This window comes from Anneissia japonica, unplaced genomic scaffold (assembly GCF_011630105.1).
Source record: "Anneissia japonica isolate Jap-2015-1 unplaced genomic scaffold, ASM1163010v1 scaffold718_len1063573_cov188, whole genome shotgun sequence".
Lineage (NCBI taxonomy): Eukaryota > Metazoa > Echinodermata > Crinoidea > Comatulida > Comatulidae > Anneissia > Anneissia japonica.
The window spans coordinates 474,429-492,054 of record NW_022727435.1 but is presented as its reverse complement, the minus strand read 5'-3'; the positions used below and the strand labels follow the sequence as shown (position 1 = coordinate 492,054).

Below are 17,626 nucleotides of genomic sequence, written 5' to 3'. Positions count from 1 at the left end.
TTAACGTTAACGGATGACGTCATAATTTATTCATCTTGCGTTGCGGAGTATGTTAATTTCAGGATTGTATGTGCTCGACGTACGTTAGTTATGGGTTTGCGCATGCGTATTTCGATTTGTTTACAGAAGGGGCAGAGCTATCGCGCTGCATTTTGGGTACTAACGTTAAAGTTAAGGTTAACGTTGTGCGACGAAAACTACCTATTGTATTATTATTTACATTATGCGACATGTTTGTTGTTTCTGAGTTTATCCTGTTTGTCTATTAAACTATATATATACATATATATATATACATAATAAAATTATAATAATAGTATATGTATATATTATAATAATAATAATTATATATATTGTAACTATAATAAAAACTATAAACTAATAATTATATGTGTATCGTCGCTATTTCCATGAACCAACAAATACGAAGATCGCGATTGAAAAATTACTACTTTTTGATGCCAATTTTTGACCTGAAAAATTTGTTGCAGGATTCTTGTATTTATTAATTAAAATATATTAATAAGTTGTAGTTATAGGTCACAATGTTTATATCAATCTATTAATTAGTAATTAAATAATTTAAGATATTAATTAAGATTATAAATATTACTTAAGATATTCGTAAATTTCTTGTGAAAGTTATTTTACATAATTGCAGTTTATTTATACGGCATTTCGACGAATATTTGTCACCTCGTACGAACCATCCTGAGCTTTGCTTTCCAAAAACACTCGGTAATCGCGCGATATTATTAGCATTTGCATACACGAAAACACTTTAGCGATGCTTTTGTTTTTCTTTTTTGTTTTGTTTTGTTTTACATTTACATCCAGCGTTAGGCCCACTGAATTGTTTAAATGTTTAAATAATTGAAAACATAAATTATGTGGATTAAATTCTCACAGAATTTACAATGACACTTTATAATGTAATTTATAAGATTGTTTTATTGAACAGAATAAAATGGGTAACATTTTATTGGAAAAAAAACCAGATTTTACATAGACGTAAGTTGATTTAATATGCTGAATCATTATTAATGGTATACCTATTATATATTTCTATATTATTGATCAACGAATATCTCATTAATCACACTATCGCAAATAGGCCTATTGAAGTATTATTGAAGTATTATTAATTCTTTATTAAAGAATTATGCGAGCACCTTCATTATTATTATTATCATTATTATTATTATTATTTTATATATTATTTATCAACCATACTATCATTGAAAACATGTGGATAAAATAGAAAATAAACTTATTTATTTATTAAAACAGAATAAAACATATAACATCTTTATTTAAAAAAAACAGGTTTTTAAAACAGAATAAAACAGATAACATCTTTATTTACAAAACAGGTTTTGCATAGACGCAAGTTGATTTAATATATGCTGATTCATCTCATTAATCAAACAAATGTAGGCTAGGCTAGACCTAACCACGCAATTATTGATACCATAATGTATTGATAAAAAGGGTATTGCCAAACCCCACAAACCTAAAAAAAAAAACACCGCAAACCCCATCCAAACCTTGTGATAATGATTGAATCACATAGTATAGGACTGAACTTGATATATCAGTAAAAAAAAATTATAATGTTCCATTCGTAACAACCTACTTTTTGGGTAAAATGGCCATTTTTTGTATAAAAACATTGCTAAACCCCGCAAACCCCCAAAAACACAGTGCAAACCCCATCCAAACCCTGTGATAGTGATTGAATCATGTAGTATAGGACTCACTTGATATATCAGTAAAAAAAAATTCTAATGTTCTATTTGTAACAACCTACTTTTTGGGTAAAATGGCCATTTTTTGTATAAAAACATTGCTAAACCCTGCAAACCCCCCAAAACACAGTCCAAACCCTGTGATAATGATTGAATCACATAAGTTTAGGACTCAATTTGGTACCTCAGTAAAATAAATCTTAATTTTATGTTCATCACAGCCTATTTTTGGGGTGAAAAGGCCATTTTTGTATTTAAAAAATTGCTAAACCCCACAAACCCCCAAAAACACAGTGCAAACCCCCTCCAAACCCTGTGTTAATGAATTGAATCACATAGTATAGGACTCAATTTGGTATCTCAATAAAAATCATAATTTTATGTTCGTCACAACCTATTTGATTCAATCATTATCACAAGGTTTGGATGGGGTTTGCTGTGATTTTTTGGAGGTTTGCGGGGTTTGCAGGGTTTAGCAATACCCGCTAAAAACATCCATTTGATTAATTAAACAGCAGCTTTTCGAGTGGCAGTGCCGATAAAAAACTGCAGTGTTTTGGCACTGCGGCAGTGCTGATAGAAAATTGGAGCTTTTTTCGCACTGCGGCAATAATGCCGATAGAAAATAACAGCTTTTTTCACACTGTGGCAGTGCCAATAGAAAACAGCAGCTTTTTGGGACTGCAGCAGTGCCGATAGAGAACAGCAGCTTTTTTTTGCACTGCGGCAGTGCCGATAGCCTCAGCCCATTTGTTATTACACCATGGCTAGAGATACTGTACCGTATTTCTACTTCGTTTTGCTAAAGATACGGTAAATGGCATTTACGTCACCATCACCCAATGAAGTGCCAGAATGTGTGCGACGTCATTTTTTGAAGACTGGCATGGCATTGCATCAGGGTTGCCATTTGGCCTTTTTGACGGCCAGATTCCTCAAATCTGGCCGTATAAAAATTTGCCTGGCCGTAACGTTTAAAAAGTCACGGTCAAACTATATTTGGCCAAATTTTTGAAAAGTTTACATTTTTTTTCAATATAGGCCGAATATAACGTAGACTTGTTTTGGATAAGTTGTTTTTGTTAGCTTAAATTCTATATTTGATTCTAATCATGTACCTTTGTACTTGCACTAAACACTTAATCTATGTTCCCCCTTTAGCCGATTTGACGTAAGAGAGTTTATTTTAAAAAGCAACATTGATTTATTGCTTTAAGTACTGCGACAATAACATTCAGAGGCGAAATTAGAAAGTTTAGATAAAAAGTATTTATTAAAATTTTCATAGGTTTTTGTTTGTTTGAACGCCAGTTTGTGTTACCTAACTATGTCACTTAATTCATTCTAATTGAAGAGCGCCACTGATTTTCCAATAACAGGCCCTTAAAATGTTTGCTATAGATTGACTACAATGTACCTTAATATTTAATTCATTTAAATCAAATTTAGATCAAACTTAATAATGTGATTTTAAATAGCGGATTTGGGGGGTGGGGTGGGGTGAAAAAAAGAAAGAAAAATTGATCGTCCAAACGCATCAGGTTATATTTGGGCCATTAGAAAAAAAATTTCCTCTAAGATGATGTTATCTTGATCAGACCCACTTTCGTCCCCCCCCCCGTCCCCTTCCTTTTTCGGCCCCCGGCTTCTCCCCTTTCGGTCATCTCTGGATTCACCCCCTGAATTGGCCTACATGCCAGCAACTGAAGAACATAGGCTATTTAACTTTATGATTGGGCTGGGCATGTATTTTATGGTGATAGATTAATCAAAAGAAAAACAGTGAAAGTTTAACATTGTTCTGTGTATATCATTTGAATTCCTTCAATTTCAAATGAATGACCGCTGATTTTTGTGTAATTTTTGTAGTATTTCAAATGAATATGTACCCATGTACCCCCTGTTGTCTTCTAATCGGATTAAATTCTGGCCGAATTTTGGCCCATATCGAAAAAAAGTTTGGCTGAATTTGGCCGTGAGATGACGTGTGTTTGGCCGCGAAGCCTGTCGGCTATCTGGCAACCCTGCTATTGCATATCACTCGCAATGAGCAGTGGAATTAGGAGAACGATGTACTGGGAAATTAAAACATCAAAAGTACAATATTGTTTGACTTTACTGTCATCGTTAAAAAGGCGTATGGTTCCACTTTATAGTAAGAGTTTCATTTAGCTAGGCCTATATAACCATTATCAAACAAGGACTGATTTCTGTACGAAACTCTTGGCATTCCTCTAGGGAATCCGCCTCTAGGCCTTGCTTTTAAATTCTTCGCTGGTGAAGAATCTAAGCAATCATGCGGGCCTAGGCCTTGCTTTGATTCTTCTTTGGCGGCGGCCCTGCTCTAGTGACATAGGTTTGGGTGGCATATATCAGTCATAAACACGGTCTTACCAAGTTTGAAGTTCTCAATCCCCACATCCCAAGTTTTAGCCCAAGATGCCTAGATTATCTTATCCGACCAAAATATTCAAACACTTTGAATGCACAAAACTTTACGTAGACTTTGTCACTCTCATGGTACAGAATCTAGGCCTACAGTAGATCGAGAATGAGATTCCCCTTCGTGATTGGGGCATATTAATTAGTGTCAAATTTCTCGAATCTACTTTTGATGCAGGGCCATTTAATGCAGTACTACGGATAAAATGCTAGGCCTGTATGAATCCTCTTGTTTACAGTATATTCAATTTTTTATTGCAAGTGTTGTCATTTAAATAGATTACCAAAGACTAGCTGTAGTGTGTGTATATTATGTGCCTTGGCCTAAGTCCTGAGGATGATACCTTGCTTGATGGCTATATAAATGACATGACTCTTATTGAGTGGAACACAATTATGCCTATTTGTCGATGACAGTATTATAAGAATATACTGTACTCTCTTTGCCTAATCATCTCCCAAGTACATTTTTTTGCTAGTCACACACTGTTCACCACACATGACAAGCACTAAAAACTGAATATACACAAGAAGATTCATAATGCCTCCTACAGTAGCATTTTATATACCGTAGTACGGTTTTAAGCGAGGTCTGCATTAAAATTATTGGGAAAATTTGATACAATAGTAATAATCACGAAAGGGAAACTCATTCTTTTGGTCTAGGCCTAGATTCTGTACCATAATAACAGTGACGAAGTCTAGCGCTATGAAAAGTTTTGTGCATTCAAATTGTATGAATACTGTATTTTGGTCGGATTGTAAACCGTAGTATTATTTCGAGTATATTAGGCTTCTTGGACTAAAACTTATGAATTGGGATTATGAAGTTCAGACGGTATGATCACGGAGGAACTAGGCTAAGTTTATGACTGATACAGTATGCCACCCAGATCAATGTCACCAGAGCAGCTGCCGCAGAAAAAAAAAGCAGAATTCATGCAAGGCCGAGCAGGCCTTGCTTGCTTAGATTTTCGCCAAGCGAACTGAATTTAAGAAAGGCCTAGAGGCCTGCCAAGAGTTTGGTGGAATCAGTCCTTGTTTGATAATGGTTATACCATGGTTATACATAGGCCTAATGAAACTCTTTACTAAAGTGGAACCATGCGCCTATTTATCGATGACAGATACTAAAGTCAAACAATTTTGTACTTCTTGATGTCCTAATTTCCCAGTACTGTACAATCGTTCTCGTTTCGCCGCTCATCACAGGTGATCTGCATCCCCGGTCTTGAAAAATGACGTCACACACATTCTGGCACTTCATTGGGTGAGGGTGACGTAATGTCATTTACCGTACCTTTAGCAAATTGAAGTAGAGATACGGTACTGTATCTCTAGCCACGACGTTGTTATTATAGGGTTCGCATTCAGAAAACGCTTTTGTGGTACACTTTTCAGCTGCAATGCAATACCGTGTTAGTCATGACCCGTCGGTGACCCAAATTGACCTCTGCGTTGGTTTGATCGCGGGAAATTTGGGGTGATGAAAAAAATTAAACCAATAGGATGACGTGCTTGAAGATCATACCATACCAATTCATACTTTCGTGGTGTGTTGTTTACTACTTTCGCAGCATGCGCTGTAGCTCGCAAGAAGTAAGGTCTGCTTCAACTTCCGTTGGTGACTGTTATTTAAGCTCCGCCCACCTGGCAATGCTTGCATTACCATGCTTTTATTAATTGCACTTTTCACTAGAAACGCGTTCAGAAGGAATTTAACCATTTATAAAAAACATGTGTTTTTGGCGTTATTCAGCAGAAACACGCCCTCCTACTACTACTACTACTAATACTAGGCCTACTACTACTACTATTACTACTAGGCCTACACTAGTAGTACTACTACTACTAGGCCTACTACTATTCTAACCCATAAAGGCTATTCTTTGGAAATATATTCTTTTCTGTTGTCAATTCTTAATAAATTGACAGTCCTATTCTCCTCCTCACACATTGTCAACCCTTCAACTCAGTTTTATGGAAGTCATTGGTAGCAGGTCCAAATGGCAATAACCAAAACTGCAGTGATAAGTACCAAAACGGCAACAGACCAAAAAGGCAATGGCAAGTTCCAAAATGGCAATAGACATCCTAGGCTAGACCAAAACGGCAAAGGAGCACAATCATTGCCAAGAACAAGTGCCTCTAGGCGCGGGAAGCAGTTTGTAATTTTCCGAATTGTCTTGAAATTGGGCCAATTGCCATGGGCTCTTTTTCTCGCTTTTAATGTTTAATCATGGTTTTTTTTTAAAATATATTTTACACATCCATGACGAATTGTTTAGATGCCTCATTTTGTCCGTATTTTAAAGTTTTTTATTTATTTGAATGTTCACATATCGTGTTCCGCAAATCCTTTTATTGTTGAATTTGATTATTATTTATTAATAATTAATATTATTATTATTATTATTAGTATTATTATTATTATTATTATTATTATTAATTTGAATATTATTTTATTTTATTATTATCATCATCAACATCATCATCATAATGTGAAGCGCTTTAGAGGCTTTCTGCATGAAGCACTATAAAAGACATATTATTATTTATTATTATCATCATCATAATCATCGTTTTTGCACGTTTTTTAATAATACTTCTATGACATAAGTGGTTTTAGCCTCGTCTGTATTTTAATGTTTTTTTTATATGTTTAAATGTTTACCGTATTTAATCGTTGTGATGATATACCATAATAAATATTGAATCAGAATGGTCTGTTAATCTTATTTCAGTTGTACCTTTTAAATGTTTTTAAATTAGTCACACAGTTAAAATAAAAACATCAAATTGAGGTAAATACGAGTTAACTTGCACCTTATCATGAGGAAGGTGCAAAATCAAAAGGGGTTTTCTAAAGAAAACCTCATGGAACAAATCTTTTAATTTAATAAAAGAATTTTAATTAAAGATTGGTTTGAAGTAAACTATTATTGATTCAATTTACTTTGTTAGGCCTACTGTGTACAAAGCGCCAACTGTAAACGTCATACAAACGAGTCAGTTTTGATTTATTGCCTTTTGACTTTAATATTGCCATTTTGGTTTATTGCCATTTTGACTATCAAGCAAGTCATTTCTCTGTGCCTAGGCAGCTAAAAGACAGTGGCATTGTTTCTAGCTTAGTGAAAGTAAAGCCAAAAAAATGGCATGGTTTACAGTGTGGTGGGAAATGTGCTGCTTTGGCTTTATTATTAATAATAATAATAATAATAATAATTATTATTATTATTATTATTATTATTATTATTATTGATTGATTGATTGATTGATTGATTGATTGATTGATTGATTGATTGATTGATTGATTGATTGATTGATTGATTGATTGATTGATTGATTGATTGATTGATTGATTGATTGATTGATTGATTGATTGATTGATTGATTGATTGATTGATTGATTGATTGATTGATTGATTGATTGATTGATTGATTGATTGATTGATTGATTGATTGATTGATTGATTGATTGATTGATTGATTGATTGATTGATTGATTGATTGATTGATTGATTGATTGATTGATTGATGATTATTATTATTATTATTATTATTAATATTAATTCTTTGTATTATTTCAGATCATTCGTTATTGATATAAATGTAAAATACCAATTTAGTGGAACAGAGAATGATATTGAGGGACTGAAGAATGGTAATAGTTGAATGTATTATTTGTCTTGTATACCACTTAATATTCTAAAGTGTTTTAATGTTTTTGATACTAGTTATTGTTGATCTTTCACTATTGTCTCCTGAATATGATGCTAGTTTGCAGAAGGTGATGGTTTAATAAGCTTCACCAGTCATTGTAGTTATTTGGTCACTGAGGAACAGGTCCAGGATTTATCAATCTCAGCTTAGCAATGCTAAAAAATGTTAAGGTGTCTATTAAACCAAATATCGTAGCTGATATATCAAACCATCTTTTAGCAAAAATTAAAAAATCGTCTTGCAGTAGATGGCGCATACGTACAATTGACTTTCTAATTTTAAGCAATGTTTAATAAATCTGACTTAAAAAAAGAAGAATTTAAACTCAATTCTAGTTTGATAATTTTGGAGAAAACTATAGTATGTCTAATGTAAAAAATGTGAAAGCGCTGTGTGTTTTGCTTGTGTGCTCGAAGGCACTCTGCCTACGGTTGCCTCTGTCCACCCCCTAGGTATCCCCCACCAAGCCAAGACATGTCTTTCAAAATTTCAAGTTCATTTTTATTCACATATAATGCATCATCAGAAATTACAATAAACAAAATATTTATAATAATAAAGTATAGAAAATGTAATGTGTCTGTAGGAAGCCAGATAAGCCCGGGAGGGCTTTAAGCCTGTTTTCACCAGTAAAAGGGTGAAAATTTAAAGTTTTGATAATAAAGTAAATGTTACTCATTCACTGTCGTAGAGTGCCATTTTCGGCCATCAAGAGGTCGGAACAGGTGAGCCAAGGCCTACCAACATTTTTAGTGGGTTGGCAACCCCCCTGTAGGCTCCACCAATAATTTGTCAAAAAATTTTGACAAAAAAACAGGCCAATGCTTACCTATAATATAAACAAATTGTAAATTTGTTATTGTTCTTTTCAATTTAGATGAGGATTACCTGAAAAATATTTGCAGTGCTTTATTACCGGTACTCAACAAAAAAACTGGTTCTGACAAAAGCGGTAAAGTATAAAGTTTTTGCTTCTCTCATAAAATCGGAAAAACCCTAAAAAATGTGTTTAAAACATTGAATTAATCTTCAAAAGAATCATTATAAATTATCATTTTTTTTACTGATGTACAGATAGAACAATATTGCATTTATTAATGTGCAAAGATACAATACAATTTAAATACAATTTATTTTGAATATGTCCATGATCAAAAGGTTTGTTTAGAATCATATTTATATAGGCATACAGTATCTTGTTCAACTTGAAAATCACTTCTGTATTATTCTACATCCTTGATTGATCAATTTTTGTTAATATTAATTGAAAGAGTTTATTATGGTAAAAAAAAAAATACTGATGGGAAATGGCTTTCTGTCCCAACTGCTAAAACTAGGCCTAGACCATTTGGGCAATTCCATAAGACGAGTGACATGAGAAAATAAAATAATTATTCTATTAAGGAAAAGGTCAAATGGATTTACAAGGTACTGTACCTAATTTTTAGAAAAACTTTTTGGAAAATTTGGTATCAAACACACTGTTTTTATTATGGTTTCATTAGAACATGTCACATTATTTTAATGCCACAGATTACATAAAAATAGGAATATTTAATTTCTAAAGTAACCTACAATAAAAACTGACTTTCTCACTTTATTTCACTTGTATGATGTCAATAGTATTCATTTAAAGAATCAAAAAAGTTTTTAAAAACATTCTTGAAGTTGGTAGCCAAAAATTGGAATTGAAAATTCTTGATTTGTGTATTGTCCTTCACAAATAAATAAGAAACGTATAATTGAGAAAAAATCTGAATCCTCTCTAATTCTCTTAGTACTGTAATTTCAACTTGATTGAAAACGATATTATGGGATGTTCCCAAGTGAACAGTCGGGGAGACTAAACAGGAAAGAGTCGAGGAGGGGTGCGGGGGGTGTGCTCCAAGCTGTGTCTTGTGGGCATGACGAGCATGAATACTGTAAACCCACATACTCAGTTTAATTGTTTTACAAGTCGTCTCTAATAGTTGTAGTAGTACTCCACTATTGATTTCGCATGGATACTTTTCAATGAATCTGTTTCACTGCAGTGATAACCGAACTTGCAGTGTTTCAGTACTACTAGTAAGGGTAAATGTTGTTAATAATCATTGCAATCAGTCTTAAAATTAAGTGATAAGAATTTAACAGAGAAAATAAAACTGTAACATCCATCACTTGTATTTGTAACTTAATTCACAGAAAATAATGGGTTCTGTAAACATTGGTCATACCCCTTTAAATACTGTTGATAGGGATACCACAATAGGTATCAAGTGTCAGGTATGTGGAGAAAGCAGTGGTTGCTCCAGAAATTTGTCAACAAGGAGTCAGACATGTCTGACAGCGGGTCCGAACCAACGGCCAACTAGAGCCTAGATCAGGGTCTTGGAATAGAAATTCCTGATAGAGTTCATGGTGAGAGTTTTTATGGCTTTAGTACCCAAAATTGTGCTTTTAGACCACGATATTGATTCAGACAATATGGAAATAGAGTAAGTTCATTTTTATGAATGTCTATTTGGAGTAACGTGTATTATGCACATACAGTACCTCTTGTTACCCTATAACCCCTAGATATTTTTAAGCACTCTCCTCTGTGGCCCGACAGTATAATGTTGTACATTGACATGTTTCATACACAAGTGCATGTTTCTGGGGAAAACAATCTAGCAATTAGGTTTATCAGTTTGAATAAAATTCAAGCTCTCTGAATGTAATATCCATCACCATGGAATTGCCCATTTTCATTTTTTTTGTGCATGTTAAAATTGTGTTTATTTATGTTCACTTTTATGTTTCATACATACTAAAAAAAATTTAAATAATATACAATGATAACATTATAAGTTTTTGATTATTTGATGTGATAAAATTTGAATTTAGTGCAATCTTTATCCACATCTCAAAATATATGCAATGATAAATATATCCCAAAATAGCAAAATTACCAACTTTTCTGACAACATCACCTACAGGAGTATATTATACAAAGTTTTTTGTTCATTTTTATTTATATGAGGTCCTACATCAACAGGTCCTTTTCTGTTGCTGCCCTAATGTTGTGGAATTCCTTCTGCAGATATTCATGAGGCAAATATGATGTTTATTTCCATAATTTCATTAAGATTTTTTTCCCCTGACCATCTTCCAACAATTTCAAGTGTCTATTTGCATAGTTGTCTTCAAGTTGCTCGGGATAAGGTCAAGTTTATGATTAAGTTTGGCTTTTTAATTATTATGCTGTTCTCGACTCTCAGGCTCTTGGACTACATGGCAGTGACTGCCTTCTCTAGAACTTCTTTCAGATGTTTTGTTTGTATAATCCATGTAGACGGTTACAACTGAATTCACAATGTCATTTGTCACATTTCAACTGTGTTTTCTGACCGTGGAAAATATTTATTAATTACTTTTATTTGATTTCAAAAAATGTCTGTGATTGTGGACATTACTCACAGAAAAAAGTATAGTTGAGATGATAATTTGATTATTTATTTTGCAGAAACATCCTCAGCAGTGTCAGTCACTGCGGTGAGTATCTCTAATGCAACATCTACAGATGTACACATTCAAAGTCTCAATTTAACAACAACACAGGAGCAACCAATGAGTGACCTAAAAGTACTTGCAACAGCCACAGAGTTACAGCAGACAAAGTCATCAGGTTCGTTATCATTTCATTTGTAGCTACTCTGGGATTACAAACGACCGTAACCATATACTTGGTTAATTGAATAAAGTAGCTACTGTAGTAGACGGATTGACTACCTAGATAATAAGTGCCTAACTGCCTGAGCCAAGGCTGTACAATTTTATTATTTTGTGCAAAATTATCTTGTGTTTTATTTACTGAAATATTTCAAAATAGAGAGAAGATAGGCATTCAAATGTGCTTCAGCAATTACCATAAACTACCTGACATTCACCTCTGGTAAACTTATAGTGTCTCCACTTTGCAACATAAACATACATACCAAAAAATATAGTAATGCATTTATCAACCAGATTATTGTTTTTTTTTTTTTATTCTAGTTGTTATAGCGTACATATCCAGAAAACGGCTCAAGGTGTTTTTTTCCCTGGTCATTGGATAACGAAATAAATCATACACAACATGCAACCTCTTCCGTGCACCAGAATTATTCCTATTTATGCATGTAATCAGCAATACTAATTTCATTCCGAACCATTCACCTCTATACCAGGTATCCATTTATACTTCTGAGCAAAGAGAGGCAAATACAGATAAAAGTGTATTGAAACAGTGTAACGAGCATCGGTCTCGACCCCCTGACCTTCCAATTGCGCCACATACAGTTACTGAACACTTTACATTTACAATATTGCATTCTTTATGACCACATGATAGAATCTTAAGACTCATAGGCCTAAGGCTGGCCAATACTACCTTAAAGTGACAATCAAACTTTGTAAAAAAACTTCGAAATTTTTAACTATATTTTACAGCTCATACTGACCCAACATGACTGTTCTTATATTTGACATTCTCACTGGGTCGCATTACTTTTTATGCTAATATCTTGCCAGTCATCTCTTTCACAGTTAACCCTGGTTGCTCCACCCTTGGCAGGACAAACTCGCAACTTGTCCTGAGACATGCACCCACAGACCTGCAAAACATATTACTGGTTGGGATCAACAACCAATTTGCATTGAACGAAGAACCAACTCATTATTGATGGTACTAATTGAAATACTAAGATTATATAATTTTTTTTAACAAACAAAACATTTTTAATCCAAACCAATACGGATTTAGAAAGGGATTTTCAACCGACCTAGGTTTATTAGATATTTATGATAAAATAACATATGCGATCAATAATAAGGAATATACTGCTGGAATTTTTCTTGATTTTAGCAAGGCCTTTGATACCATTGATCACAGTATTCTTATTAATAAACTCGAAAACTATGGTATTTATGCCTTGCTCTTCAATTTATTAAAAATTGCCTTACCGATAGACATCGATTTACCTTCATTAACTCAACAAACTCCAATACTTCCCACATTAAATGCGGTGTCCCCCAAGGCTCCATCCTACTGTAGGACCTTTGTTATTTTTAATTTATGTTATGATATTTCAAATTCCTCCAAACTTTTCCACATCGTTTTGTTTACCGACGATGCAATTATTTTCTTTTCACATAAAAATAAACAAAATTTGTTCACAATTAAATTCTGAGATGATTAAAGTTTCAAATTGGTTTAATTTAAATAAATTATCATTAAATATCGCTAAAATGAAGTATGTTGTATTAATTGCAAAAACGAAAACTTAACCTTTGATAATTTATACATTGACAACCACCAGACTTCTCGAGTTAACGAAACTAAATTCCTTGGCATCACCATTGATTATAATTTAACTTTGAAACCACACTTACTGTAAATGTAATCACTAACATTGTTTCTAGAAATATCGGTATTTGTATTAATAAACTCAAATATTTTTCCCATCTAAAATTCTTTTGTCTTTATATAACACTTTAATTTTAACCTATTTATCTTATTGTAATATTTAATATTTAAAACACTTCGCCCATGGAAAGTACAGAGTCTACTCACCTTGATCATATTTTTAAATTACAAAAAAGAGTTGTCAGAATCTCTTCGAGCGTACCATTTAATTCGCATTCTAAGCCTTTATTCAAACAATGTAATATTCCTAATATTTATGATTTAAACAAACTTGTCACTTCTATTTTTATTTATCATATCTCTAAAGGTTCCATTCCATCCTATATACATTCTTTATTTACTAATGCATCTGAGATACATACATAATAATACAAGATTTTCTGAGACGAATTTTACTGCCGACCCATAATTTTCTAAACCAGTCTAGGAGTACCTCTTTTATACCATACCAAAAAAGTTAACAATGTGAAAAGCTTTTGACAAGTCCTGAATATGCTTAATTGAAATTTGTTATTTCAAATGATTCAATAATATTATTAATAACTTCAAGTGTTGCATGGCAAGTTGAGTGGTTCTGACAAAACCCATACTAGTGATTATTTGAAATATTAGATTAAAGATATTCAGAAAGTCGTGACTGCATTCTTGTATTAAAGAAAAAATATTTGAAAGGGTCGATATTGGTCACCTTTCACTATGACTTTTGGCAATTTGGAAGGGTCCTGGATGTAATTGATAAGTTGATAGCGAAAGTTAATTGTTTTACAATAAATGGAGTAACTATAGTTAGGTTACCCTTATTCAAATCTATATTGTGAATAACAGAAAAAACTTTCAGTGACTGGATTGAAATAGAAGGAATTAATACGAGGGACTGGTAAAAAAGTATTGGTTGAGGAACTGGTTTCATGCAATTTTCCAGCTTCTAGCACTCTTGCATTGTCACAAGCAGCAGCTTAAGCATGGTCAGAGTCTTGGAAAATAAATCCTTCTTTTGGTCCTCTGTAAGAATGTATACATTGCTTATGCTACCATTTAAGAACCAGTGTGCTATAATCCACCCCCTTCTTACTTTGGTGATTTTTAAGAGCTTGGAATAGCTAGATGGACAGACAGACTTGACACTGACAGGATAACTTTTCAAAATTGGGACCTATTCTTTCTATAGTGTTTTGGCCCTGATCCAATTCAAGTACTCGCCTACTTATTACAAACTTATTGTCAAGGCGCACATCTAGAATAGCTACTTTAGAGGCTATATAGCCTAATGGGTGCAGTATTAAAATTTATGGCCAGCATCTCAAGCCCCCTCATGACTGGTCACCCAAGGTGTGAAGGACTATCTGCTAGTGCTTTACTTACAAACTGACCAATAAACTTGAACCTGTTTTCAATAAAATTGTTAAAGGTTTGTCGCCGACCTGTCAGCTGACAGGGGGTCCGACAAGGGGCCTCTTAAGACAAGGGGCTGACTAAAGCATCAGTCAAAGTCCCGGAATAATGTCCCTGGTAGGGTTCATGGGGAAAGTTTTTATGGCTTAGTATGGCCCAAAATTGTTCTATGGATTGTCAATCACAATAACTTTATTTGGATAGTCAAATTATATTTTTGATCAGACAACCTCATCATGGTGTTGAAAAACTGGGGGTGGGGAGACCTGTCCGATGCCTAATTTCCTGCTTGCACCCCTACTGCTTCTCTATTGTGTCAGAGATAGCTATGTAGTGTAGTAATTATACTGAAATTATAACACTGACTGTCACTAGTGTAGCAATTTTATGAAAACCTGGCAGTAGCGTATCATTTTTTAAGGGGAAACACTAAATAGACAGTTATGCAAGTAAATGTTATGAAAAACATTTTTAGGTTATGAACTCTTGTAATGACCAGCCATTTGACATAGAACCAACAATTAGGCAATTCATTTTATTATGTGTATATTCTGACAATTATAAATATTTGTAAGATTATATTATTATGAAAAGTATACATTTTTCTATTGAAAATAAAATGTTTATGAAATTTAAAAAAAAATACTGTTGATGTAATTGCTATTTTATATTGATCTTATGCATTTACGTTTTTTCATAGAATCATCAATGCCTCATGTAGGGATGAGGTGTGCATTCACTAAAAAGAGACCAGCATCAGATAACATAGAAAGTTCGCAGACAACACCACCATCAATATCAAGTGTTTCAGCCATAAAATCACAAACAGAACATCAAGGTGCAAGGACAAATAAGTGTGTAAATGTGAGATCAAGACTAAGACCAATTGCTATAAAACCTTTACCACCAACAATTTATGGCCACACATCTGCCAATGGCTCACAGCCATTTGTTCCAATTGTTTTAAAACAAGTTAGGAGCTCATTTGCATTAGTTCCACAAACTCAACTAGTGTCAACTGTGGAGTCTTCAGTGATAAGTAAACCCACACCTTGTAGTCAACCAATTTCACCACAGACTTCAAAATTTATTGCTCAACATAAATCTTTTTTATCAGAGCAGCACACTTTTCGGCCTGTTAAACCCAATGAACTGCTTCTGGATTTATATGAACAACACTTGGATTTATTCGCAGGAACTAAATATTCGAGAACAAGTCTGTGGGAGAAAGTTGCATCAATAATGGTTGAACAGGGTTATTCAGTTACTGGACCTCAGTGCAACAATAGGTGGCGCTATCTACTTGCTACATTTAATAAAGTTGCGACAAGCGATAGCGATTCCAATTCATTTAAGTATTTCAATCGAATTGCAGAGATTCTACATAAAAAAAGTACAATGCCTGTAACAGCAGCAAAGACTCCAGGTGTTATTGCTGAAGCAATGCTTGAGGTTCTTGGAGATAAAGAGGAAGGAAGGCCAGTTGTGAAGAAGCGGCGAAGACGCAAGGAAGATGAGAAAGATGAATTAATAGCAACCTTAAGTAAGAAGATGGAACAGTTACAAGAAATGCAGAATGAAATGACAACATTTTTATCAGCATTCAAGGATGGCATTGTAAAAAAGCAGTAAAAAGTAAATTAAAGTTAAATTAATATTTAATGAGATTTTTTAGAAAATATGAAAATTTTAGGCATAGTGTTTAAAGATAAAACATTAAAACCAGTGGTTGTGCCAGCAGGTTATTGGCACCTATCAATGAACACTGATTTAAAAAGGCATTTTTACAGTCTGACAGTGCCATTTCTGTATCTAGAAGTATTCTTCAAATTTGCATGGTGGTGCTGAGGTACTATAGGTGTGGACCTTCTGTCAGGGGCCTTGGATCACTCAGGAACCTCTAGCACCGCCACTGATCATAACAAAAAGTTCATACAGTACAGTATATAATTTACAGTAAAAACGAACATACAGCACATAAAATGTAACTGACTTTGAATTTTTGACGTGTCAGCTCATCAATAGAATCCTGCGGTAAACCGTATTACTGATCAGGTATCCCACTTTCTTGACCTTTAATGATATTTGGTTGAATGAGGGCATTGTAGAGAGGTGGCAATGTCAGTCTTTGGTCCCGATTAGGATCAGGAGATAGGACCTTGTCGGATGTAACCTGCTGCAACTGTCTTCCTGTTGGATGGTGTGTTGTGTATAATTTTTATTGCTAAAGTAAAGTATAGTACAGTATATATTTCTTATATTCCCATGTGGCACTGTTATAAATTTACAAAGTATACTAAGACTACTTCTGAAACGATTAAAATAAATACATGGTTTTCTGTTCCATCCACATGCAAAATTAATAATTTTCTAAATGCACAGGGAACAGGCCACTTACAAATAAAAGTAATATATAGTGTTAAACTTATTCGTTTATTGAGGATGCCATCATCGATGATGTGTTCTTAATTGTTTTTCAATTTTAATTTATTGGGTTTAATAAAGTGTCCAGAAAATACAATAAAAAACTTATGCTTGTGTTTTGTTGATACTGTATAAACATGAAAGTAGCAACAATTCTTGTGCCCAGTTCAGGCCAACATTTGATAAAACGAAAGAACCAAAAACAATTACAAATGACACTCATGAATTTTGCCTGTTCACTTGTGCTCTGTTCCAAGTGCGGTGCGTATTTCCGGACCAAAACCGAGTAAAAATGTAACTGTTTTTACATTTCGCAACCACTCCATCGATTTTATGTGCAATGTTTATCAGAGGCCAAATTTATTGGGAAAACAATGTACAGTACTTCACATTGTTGAATATGGACGCGTGTAAAACTAAACCTATTACGATTTATTCCTTTTGGATTTAAATGTTAATTGCATTC

At 33.6% G+C, this 17,626-nt stretch overlaps 1 protein-coding gene across 1 annotated transcript in view; it reads left to right on the top strand.

The window, feature by feature from the left end:
* The window catches only part of LOC117113752, a 20,753-nt gene extending 3,489 nt beyond the window's left edge, over positions 1-17,264 (top strand). The window contains exons 2-5 of the mRNA XM_033257198.1: positions 7,784-7,857; positions 8,794-8,868; positions 11,404-11,565; positions 15,437-17,264. Of these exons, the coding sequence (XP_033113089.1) occupies positions 7,784-7,857; positions 8,794-8,868; positions 11,404-11,565; positions 15,437-16,368 (1,243 nt within the window). The 3' untranslated portion in view covers positions 16,369-17,264. The remainder of the gene's footprint in view (positions 1-7,783; positions 7,858-8,793; positions 8,869-11,403; positions 11,566-15,436) is intronic.
* Positions 17,265-17,626: the final 362 nt, after the last annotated feature.